Below are 10,721 nucleotides of genomic sequence, written 5' to 3' on the forward strand. Positions count from 1 at the left end.
TAAAACACTGTAATATTCCAAACATCGTGTTTTTGTATGTTCACGCCGGTACAGCAGGCGGCGACACACAACTTCAGTGACGTCAGTGAAACAGACAAGAAGAAGAAGAAAATCTCACTTTTATTTTGAAAATCAGCGAAGAACGGGCACCGGAAAATCGCGTACTTCCTGTCGCTAACAAGCTAACTGTTCCTGTTACGTGTCACGTACAGACGAGATTAACTGAGTGAAGCAGCGGAGTCTGCAGGTTCGGACCGACTTGACTCAAACCGTCCGGATGTTTCACCGCAGGCTCGTCTCCTGTTAGCACAGAATGCTAAAGGAAGCTATCGTAGCTGAGGAGCAGGAAGTAGACGGAGCCGGAAGTGCTAATCGGAGCAGTTTCGTTAGAGAACAAACTGTTTCTCACGGAGACAACACGTCCAGATAGACACGTCCTGTGTCCGAGTGGACTCTGAGCTGTGACTTTATTCAACATGTTTGACATCTGAATGATCTCCTGGTGCCCCGCCAAGCTAATGAGGCTAACTTAGCTCTCCGCGGGAAGTAGACGGAGCCGGACGTCTGTGGAGGAGAAGTTCTGCTGTGACTCAGTGAAAATGTCTAAAGTCCAAACGCTGAGAGTTTTTATGAAGCAGCGACTAACTGCGGCTGCTGAAGAGATATTCGAGCTGTTTGAAAGAACGATAGCAGAGTACGAGGAGGAACTGTGTCGACACCGGAAACTACTGGACGCTGTTTTACAGCCTCAGGTCCAGTTACACAGAGCAGGTCGGTTCTGACATAATGTTGATGTGATGTTCTGTTCGTGCTTTTAAAGACAATAGAGAAAAACAACAGAACCACTTAAAACTTAACTTACTCCTTAATTATTTTAAAGTCCAGTTACTAGAGATGCACCGATCCAGTTTTTTCCGATCCAATCCCGATACCGATACCTGGACTGAGCGTATCGGCTGATAGCCGATACCGATCCGATACCGTTGTTGAATTAATAATAAACTGTATACCTTCCACCATGTGAAAGGGACTAAAGGCACCAGACTTTCCTAACTAAGACAAAATGATCAGTTACCGAACATTGTAAACATGTGTAACAATAATAATAATAATAATAATACATTTAATTTATATAGCGCCTGTCAGGGTACCCAAGGACACACGTAACAAAGTGGAACAAACAAAACAAAGAATGAATGTAGCGCCTGCAGGGTTCGACATAACCCATGGCCCGATGGCCCGGGGCCAGTAAAAGTAGGTGCAGGGCATGTCGATTGGTCAGTTACGGCGGCGTAATGTATTGTGAAGTATGTCGGCAGTTTCCGGCGAAGGCTGACCGCGGTCAGGGGCGTCGCGGCCGTGGGGGATGTGGGTGTTTTACCACACTTTTCCCGGTTAGAGGGTTCAACACCCACACTTTTTCTGCCGTTTATCCGCAGTTTTGCACAAACGCCTCACGACAGCCGCTCAGTTTCTCTGGCCGCTCTGTGTCTGCTCTCGCTGCAGCTGCCTCCTCTCTCCTCTCTCTCCTGTTGCTGCTTCAGACATGACACCGGCTTTGGGTCTGACCGGCTGATGATTGGCTGTTTTGCCTTAAGTCCCGCCTCTCTTGCTGTGTTAGATTTATTGTTCAGCTCGTGCTGACGAGGCGGGAACTACCGTAAAATACCAAATAATAGCCGAGCGTTTATTTGTTTAATTCCCTCGTTTAAGGCGTTTAATTCCCTCCTCACAAAAATCCGGGATGAAAATGTCAAAAACTTTGCCAGCTTCTCTGTGAATTCTATGGCATCCTTCTGGGCACAACACGTGAAAAAGGCGAAGAAGAAAAACGTGCAGTGTCAGTGGTCACGTCTTCTTCCTTGATGTTTTTTCAAAATAATTAGACTCGGCATTTATTTGGAACCGGCGGTTATTTACCAAAATATACACCTGCACCCAGCGTTTAAAGGGGACCACATGATGTGTTTTATAATGTTTTTATGTGTTTACAGCTGCTAATGTATGTAACGCTGTCACTGTGATGATACATGACAGTTAAATATTGAATATGTCTATAATAACCACATCCTGACATGTAACTGTGATTTTTGATGGGTACTAATAATAACAATCATGACAAAAAATTAACAAAGACTGCAGATCACGATAAGAAGCTGTAACTGGCAGTGAGCTGCTTTCTTTTCTGTTAGCAGTGAAGTGATGTACTCCATGACAGAACATTATAAAATATGATCATGTATAAAATAACATTTAATGGTAAAAAAAGTACAGTTGCAGTAGGCTTCTATTATAAATATGCAGCATATAAATAGTTTATTATTATTATTATTACTATTTTTCTGCATATTCTTGACTTTGAATGGGAGCTGCTGTAAAGCATTTCTGTTTCTGATTCATGTATTATGCAGTCAGTTGTCCATATTTTAAGTTAAATTAAATGAATCAAGACAGATGTCACATTATAGACACAGATTCAATATCTAAGTGTCATTTATCATCACAGTAACAGCGTTACATATGCCGTCGGTATACTGATCCCTCCACTTCGGGAGAAATAATGGTACTGTTTGTACAGTGCTTTCAGAACATCAATCACCTGAAAAATGATAACAGAATTATAGGAGTGAGAGAAATGATACATCTCAAAATATTAAATATGTTGTAATTTCAATTTTGAAATTTTTATGCTTGATATTACGCAAACCCCTATTACTTTTTGCCACCATTGCCAGATCATCCAGATTTTTCAGGGACAGACTCTCAAAACAATTTCAATAAATAAACAAGTCTTTTTTTTTAATTTTTTAAAAAAACAAAACAGTTATTTTCATTTTTCGTGGCTGGGCCACTAAAATTACACATGGGGCCAGTCAAACTCGAATCTACTGGCCAAGCGGGCCAGTAAGAAATTTTTTTTATGTTGGACACTGGCCTGTCAGTCAGCACGGAGGGAAAACTAGCACCGAAGTCAGCAGCACCGTCCGTAAACAAACTAGCGTCTGGAGGCTCCGTGCACACAGCGGGGGGCGATCATCCAGCATCGCTGCGAGCCGGGGAGACCGCAGCAGCAGAGGAGGAGACAAAGCAGCCCGGCAGTGAATAACCCTGAGGTGGTGGTGGAGGGAGGACCAACGATGGACAGCCCACAGAGTATTGAGTACGTCGGTTTGAAAGTTAGCGTTGCTAGGCTAACTAGTGATGTGTCTTCCGTGCCGAGGCTTCGAAGCGTGTGTCGAGTAGTCCAGGAAGATTTTTGTGAAGCGCGTATCGAGGCTTGTGTCGATGACGTATGTAGTGACGTTCGAAGCCTCGCGAGCCGGCTGTACCACGTGACTGATTCAGGTTTGTGGCTTTGGCATGTGATTCGAAATATGAGAGGCAACGAAACACAATGGAGGTCCCCCATCACCTCAAATCCTTTAAAAAAAACATTTGACTGTGCGCATAAGTAGTTGAGTGGTTAGAGCGCATGTCACCAACGCAGCGGACCCCGGTTCGAATCCCGGCTGGAGTACCTTTGCTGCATGTCACACCCCCTCTCTCTCCCATTTTTCCAATCTATCCACTGTCATAAATAAAGCTGTCTATGACTGGAAAAAATCTTAAAAACAAAAACAAAAAAAAAGAAAAAGAAACTGCCCAAGCCCAGCACAGTGGAGAAGTTGTTGTTTTTAAATTAATACAATTTCCTCATTGTATGCGTTACATTTTGTCCCGAGTAACACATTCACATCACAACCCTCTCCCCAATTTGTTTCAACTTTCCCCTCTGTCATCATTATATCAGAAAAACAGACACTATATTAATGAGTATATTATTTGTTTATTTGCATTATCATTTAAGCACAATTCAATTCAAAGCTTCAAGCCCTGGTGTCATTACAATCACTCTGCCTGTTTTACATTCATTGTCCACTTGATGGCACAGTAGAGCAAATGAAGCACCATGAAGCTTTGGCCCATGTGTGAACCAATTGGATGGAAAGCTTCAATGCTTCATGAAGCTTCATCTCGCCATCACTAAGGCTAACAGCTGATCGGTGAGGCTAACAACTTATAGCGGTGCTACTAGCTAATCAGCGGAGAAATGTGACGTGAGTAAGTGTAACGTCCTGCACACAGGGATACAAAATTAAACATAGCAGCTGAACCTGAGAATAAACTAATCAAGAGTTGGTCAAACAAGAACTTGCGCTCTTCCAGCATGCGACACACTGACGCTGAAGAATGACGTAGGATGTGCTGCGACAGAGAAAAAAAAAAACTGGATCGGCCGATCTTAATATCGGATCAGTGCACCCCTACCAGTTACATGAAACCACAACTTTAAGTTCTTGTTATACAACCTCGATTTTAGATGAATTAAAATGGCTTTTATCACAATTTTATGAAGTACCACATTTGATCTGAAAGAAAGCCTGTTCAATAACCAGTAAACTAGAATTAAAGCGTTTTGTCTGAACGTTCGGTCTGAAGAAGGAACATTTAGGAAAATGCTTTCTATAAACATGTGTCTGTATTTCTTTATTCTCCGCAGACGTCCAGCAGCTGTTGGTGAGAAAAGAAGAGGATCCTCCTGAGCAGCAGGACTGGAGCTCCGGTCTGGACCAGGAGGACCCACCAGAGGTACCACACATTAAAGAAGAACAGGAGGAACTCTGGACCCGTCAGGATGCAGAACAGCTTCAAGCACTGGAGGAGGATGATATCATCAACTTCACTGTGAAGAGTGAAGAAGACGACGAAGAGAAACCTCCATCCTCACAGCTTCATCAGGGACCAGCAGAGGCAGATGTAGAGGACTGTGGAGGAGCAGAACCAGCCTGGAACTTTAATCCAGAGGGTCTTTTAGAACCATTTACTCAAGACAAGACCTCTGACTCATCTGAACCCGACTCCTTCACCAGCGACGACTTGAGGACGAGCAGTGGACCTCCATCAGGTTTACACTGTCTGAAAAACAGTGGACGCAACACTGGAGAGAAATCAATCAGCTGCTCTGAGTGTGATAAAAAATTCAGCTTCAACTCGCAGCTGAAGAAACACATGATAACTCACACGGGAGAGAAACCGTTCAGTTGTTCCGTGTGCAGTAAGAGATTCAACCAGAAGATTCATCTGACGCGCCACATGGCGCTGCACACGGGCGAAACGCGTTACAGCTGCAGCGTTTGTGGAAAAAGATTCATTTGGCATTCTCAGCTCAAAAACCATCAGTGGGCCGGTTGTCGGTCGTCACAGCTTCACCAAAGACAAACCGGAGCTGCTGGAGGGGACTGTGGAGGACCAGAACCAGTCAGGAACTTGAATCCTGGATGTGGTACGAGCAGCGGCCACGAGGGGGATCAGCAGGGTCACGCGAGAATTCATTCAGAAGAGAAATGTTTCAGCTGCTCTGTTTGTAAGAAGTCATTTCAGTGGAGAGGAAATCTTGTGACGCACATGAGAATCCACACAGGAGAGAAACCCTTCAGTTGTTCTGTCTGCGGCAGAAGATTTGCCGCCGAGTCAAGTTTGCCCAGACACTTCAGAATTCACACGGGGGAGAAACCGTTCACCTGCTCAGTTTGTAAAAAAACTTTCAGCGACAGAAGCGTGTTGTCCAAACACATGAGAGTCCACACCGGGGAGAAACCGTTCAGCTGTTCTGTTTGTGGTAAAACGTTCGCACAAACTGGAGATCTGAGGCGACATTTGACCGTCCACACGGAGAAAACATTTTCCTGCAGTGTTTGCGGTGAAAGATTCACTCGCCTCGCTTATGCTAAGAAACACAAGTGTGTTGGTGAGAACAGTGGAAGTCAGTTCCAGCAGGATTTAAGTTCTGAGGGCAACACGGATCAGTTAAACACTGACATACAGAGTCCAAACTAAGTCAGGCGTCACGTGATCATGTTATTTTTTAAATGTTTGTCTACATAACTGTTGTCGTTGTCTGAGACTTGTGCTTTTCTATACTACTTTTAGTCGTTGATTTAAAATAGATAAGTCGGCGACAAAATCAAGTTACAGGTTTATTCAATCAATTCACAACAGAAGTCGTCTCATGACACTTTCCAAACTGAGCAGGTCCAAACCAAACTCCTTGATTCATTTATTTACAGAGACCCAACTTTTCCCTTATGAGCAGAACCTGGTGACAGTGGAGAGAAAAAACTGTCCTGAACAGGAAGAAACCTCGAGCAGAACCGGACTCGATTGTGGGTCGTCTGCCTTGTTTTAAAGTTGTCTCCTGTACAGCAACATGGAAATGACTTGACCTCCATCAGTCTGTCAGATCGCTCCTGCATCTGTAGTTAACAGAACACAGTTTGAAGCTAGAGAGGTGGCAGGGTCTGCCACATATAAACAAAGTAAAACCGTATAAAGCGTGATTGCAGCACAGCGACCACAACTTAAACTCGCCTATTTTTTATTTTTTTTGACTCGTTTCAGGATAAAAGAAGTGTTTTTTTAAAACAGATTTTTAATATTCTTTATTCTTTAATATTCTAATATTCTTTAATATTCTAAACATGTTTTCTTTTGTTCTGTCCTGACGACTCTGATCAATCTGTATGTGACTCATTTGTTTAAGCTCAGATTCAGTCGTTCATTTTCTGTTGATTCCTGTTGTTAAACGCTTTAATTTATCATGAAATATTTTCAATTCTTCAATATGTGTCCTAAAGCTGAACTCCAAATACTTTTTAACTTTGACTCTCTTAACTAAATTTCAGGATATTTGTACTTTGTTGACTTCAAGCATCTCTTTCTTTGTTTGATACCAATTGAGCCGGTCAAAAATGACTTATTAAAACTTTGAAATTGTGAGGTTTCACACTAAGTTAGAAAAGTCAACAAACATTGGAAGTAAAACCACCATTTTTAATATTACAGCCGGTGAAATTTTTTTTTTTTAAATGTTAAATGATGGAAACATTCACTTTTTATATTTCAACACTTTGAGCTGAAAAACATTCAGGACGTAAAATCAAACGACTCTGAAGCTTTATTTAACAAGATGTGTGTCACTCACATGTTGATGTTTCTGCTTGTTTTATGTGTTTTTATAATGATGAGGAGAAAAAAAAAAACAACCTATGATCATTTCATAAATTCATCTGATTGTATCCATAGTGACATAATAAACAGATGGATGTAAAAACAAGTTGTTTGCTTCAGTCAGAGCATTAATACTCCACCACAAGTACAAGTCCTGGAAGTATTATTGGCTAAATGTACATGTTAACCTGCTCGTAATGGTGGAAACTTCCACTTCCTGTTCTGCTCGTCCTGGACTCAGCTTCCCATCATGCATCTCCCGTGTTTCACCTGGTCTCGCCCAGTCTGTTCAGAACACGGTGGACTCGGCCCACAGACTGGTACCGCTGATGAGGAAGGAGGGACAGCATCCAGAACCAGAACCAGAGAGATCTGTGTCCAGGTGACACCAGGGACTCGACACTACGACTGTTTCAGTCACAGTGTTCATCTGTGTGTCATGTGGAGTTTTTAAATCTGAGGATTATACATTTATTTTGCTAAATATTTAATGCAAAGAACTGTAATTTTTCTCTCTCTTAATATAATAAACAAAATGTAATAGGTTAAAAACTCTTCAGAGATGCATATCGAACTATAAAGAGGGTTTCATGCTTCAGTTCATATCGTGAGTTATTCACGTTATTTTCTTAAATACTAAGTTCATGATGCTGGAAATGTTTTAAGAATATGTTATTCTGAATGCTACGATCAAAGAAAGTCTGATGTATAGTTTTGCATTACGTTTATTATTTTCTGAGGTGAACATAGTTATATTTGTACTGAAGGCTTTATGCTCACTACTGTGTGACTGAAATACAGTCAGTCAAGATAAAAGCTGTCTAGTGACCAAAACAAGGTGAAAAGACAGTTATTGTCAGAGATGAGGCTTTATTTAAAGAATCAGGACAGCTGACCTGTTATCAGCCAGAACAGCAGCAGATTGTAAGTGTTGTTGCACAGAGACATGAACACAATCTGCATCATCACCTGGCAGGTGCAGACTCCGCCCACTGTCCTCACCTCTTGTTCCACCTGTAAGTGTGAACTACCTCTCTCCTCTGTCACCTCAGGAGGAGTTCGGAGTTGAGTTGAGTTGGAGGATTCAACCCCACAACCTCCAGACCAGCTCACCAGAGACCTGAACGTCCTCCAGCGAATGTTTCAGTGAAGAATGATGCACTCGGAGTGAAATGAAGCTTTTACTGCACATTTGGACTCACATCATGTTAAACTGAGCGGCAAGAACGCTTCAAATCAAGACATCTGACGAGCCTGTTCCCTGCTAGCTTAGCAACGCTAGCTAATGAGCACTGATTGAAAGTAAGTGAGTGCAGCTGTGCAGCCAGTCTGCATTTACTCAGGGACACATTAAACTCTTTGTGTCAGAATCTCAAACAGCCAGTGAGGAAATAAAGCAGGTTTGATTGACTCCAGGACTTTGTTAGGAACCATATTCTGCTGCTTTATAGTTCCACTCTGCTGTTTGAAATGAAAAGTGTTAACATGTGCTCCACCCTAACAACACTCTGCTGCTACATCTGATTTAAACACAAAGAAACTAAACTAACACACACATCAGTAGAGAAGAGACGACTGGAAGCTTCTGATTGGACAGTTGATTCATCACTACGTGCTTTGTGAGGATGGAGTTTGTGCTGCTGTCAGAAATAATTATTCTGATCCCAGAAATCTACATTTCACTGACATGTTGAACCTCTTCAGTTATTTCTCTGTAAACTGAATCAACCAGCTCTTTGTCTGAACTCGTGTTCCTGCTGCTGCTTTATGACTGAAGTATTCAGAATAACATATTCTTACATTTTTCAAGCATGTGTAATTGTTAATTTGTTTAATAAGTATGGATAGTGGAGCTGTTAAGCTCAATCATCTTGTTTTTTGTGAAAGAAGTATGAAACTTTCAGGGTTTGTTCTTGATGACCTAAGCTTTAATTTAAGATGTGGAGGCGTTCTCAGTTTGACCCCTGAGGTCGTTGACCTCTGTAATATGACATTTTCATGCACAAAATTGTAAATGTGTGTATTTTAGGATCTACATGTGATAGAAATGTAAACCAAATATGTATTTCTAAACTTCTGGGCATGAGGAACTCATTTCTGCCATTGATAGCACTCTAAGAGGTCAACATCATTAAGTGCAGTGAAGGTTACTAGGACTGTGAGTGACTTAAGGCGAGATACTAAAGGTGAATAGGTAAAAAAAAAATAATAATAGACATCACCATGACACTTTCTCAGTTGATTACTCATGTTAATGCATGTGCATTGCATGCATGTTTTTTGTATTTAAATGTTTGAATATGCAAATGAGGCATTATCTCGATAAAAATGCGCCAATTTGCATACCTTTTAAAAAACAAAATCAGATCGTGTGATAAAGCCAGGCTCAAAATGTTTTTTACATTTCGTTGTCATATTAGATGGGAAGATAATTACAGAGGGGTTTATGGACATCTTCTGTTATCCTGTAAATACTGTCAATAGCCAGAGTTTTTAGAAATAATCATTTTCCGCAATAAAATCAGGGTTTTAGTGTAAATGAGAGGCCGAACCACGTAGAAATATCTGCATTTTCACTTCGTGTAAACAGGATCTTATTTTCCCACAGTATGTATGTTACATGTGTGATACGGTTAGAGTGTGAAGTGTGTGTTGTAGCCTGTAAACAGCAGCCTCAGTAGTATAATTGTGCCATTGAATTTTTTCTTGATGCCCATTCAAAATACATTTGCTAACCTCAACTAAAAAATCATCTGCTAAGCTTTCTTTCTTGGAGCATGAGCTGTGTGTTGTAGCCTGTAGTGTTGAGGTAGTAATCATGGCTAAACACCATGTGCTAGTAGATTTAGACAAATGTCCTATGACCAAGAAACCCTAAATCACAAATGAATTGGCATCTTTGTGGTTTGTGTCAGTTGGACACCAATGAGGTATGACTAGCCTGCTGTTTATCACTCTGTACTGTTGGACAGTCAAAGGAGAAAGTGAGAGAGAGGGAGATCAGCACACAACCTTTTAGGTTTCCAAGTGCCTGAACTTCTGAAACCACCCTGTACCGCAGAACTGTGGGAAAATAAGATCCTGTTTACACGAAGGGGCATTTTTATCGAGATAATGCCTCATTTGCATATTCAAACATTAAAATACAAAAAACTTATTTTTATTTTTTTAACCTATTCACCTTTAGTATCTCGCCTTAAGTCACTCACATTCCTAGTAACCTTCACTGCACTTAATGATGTTGACCTCTTAAGAGTGCTATCAATGGCAGAAATGAGTTCCTCATGCCCAGAAGTTTAGAAATACATATTTGGTTTACATTTCTATCACATGTAGATCCTAAAATACACACATTTACAATTTTGTGCATGAAAATGTCCTATTACAGAGGTCAAAGACCTCTAGCTGACCTCAGGGGTCAAACTTAGGATGCCTCCACATCTTAAGTCATCAAGAACAAACCCTGAAAGTTTCATACTTCTTTCACAAAAAACAAGATTGTCCATATTTTAAGAGCTTAACAGCCCCACTGGAAGAAGAAACAAAGTTAAAGTTTCCTGTTGGCAACAAGAATCTGACAGATAAACTTAGTTCCTCATTACAGGACGGTTTTCAAACGCTTCACCTGTTCTCACCTGCTACCTTTTCACCAGCGAGTCCTTCGGGCCTCGTCA

At 41.3% G+C, this 10,721-nt stretch overlaps 1 protein-coding gene across 1 annotated transcript; it reads left to right on the forward strand.

The window, feature by feature from the left end:
- The first annotated feature begins 145 nt into the window (after positions 1-145).
- Positions 146-7,153, forward strand: LOC115576647 (gastrula zinc finger protein XlCGF57.1-like). Its single transcript, XM_030409214.1, has 2 exons — positions 146-771; positions 4,541-7,153. Exons 1-2 carry the CDS (start codon positions 600-602, stop codon positions 5,875-5,877), a joined length of 1,509 nt encoding a protein of 502 aa, XP_030265074.1. The 5' UTR covers positions 146-599; the 3' UTR covers positions 5,878-7,153.
- Positions 7,154-10,721: the final 3,568 nt, after the last annotated feature.

The sequence above is a fragment of the Sparus aurata genome, chromosome 24 (genome assembly GCF_900880675.1).
Source record: "Sparus aurata chromosome 24, fSpaAur1.1, whole genome shotgun sequence".
Lineage (NCBI taxonomy): Eukaryota > Metazoa > Chordata > Actinopteri > Spariformes > Sparidae > Sparus > Sparus aurata.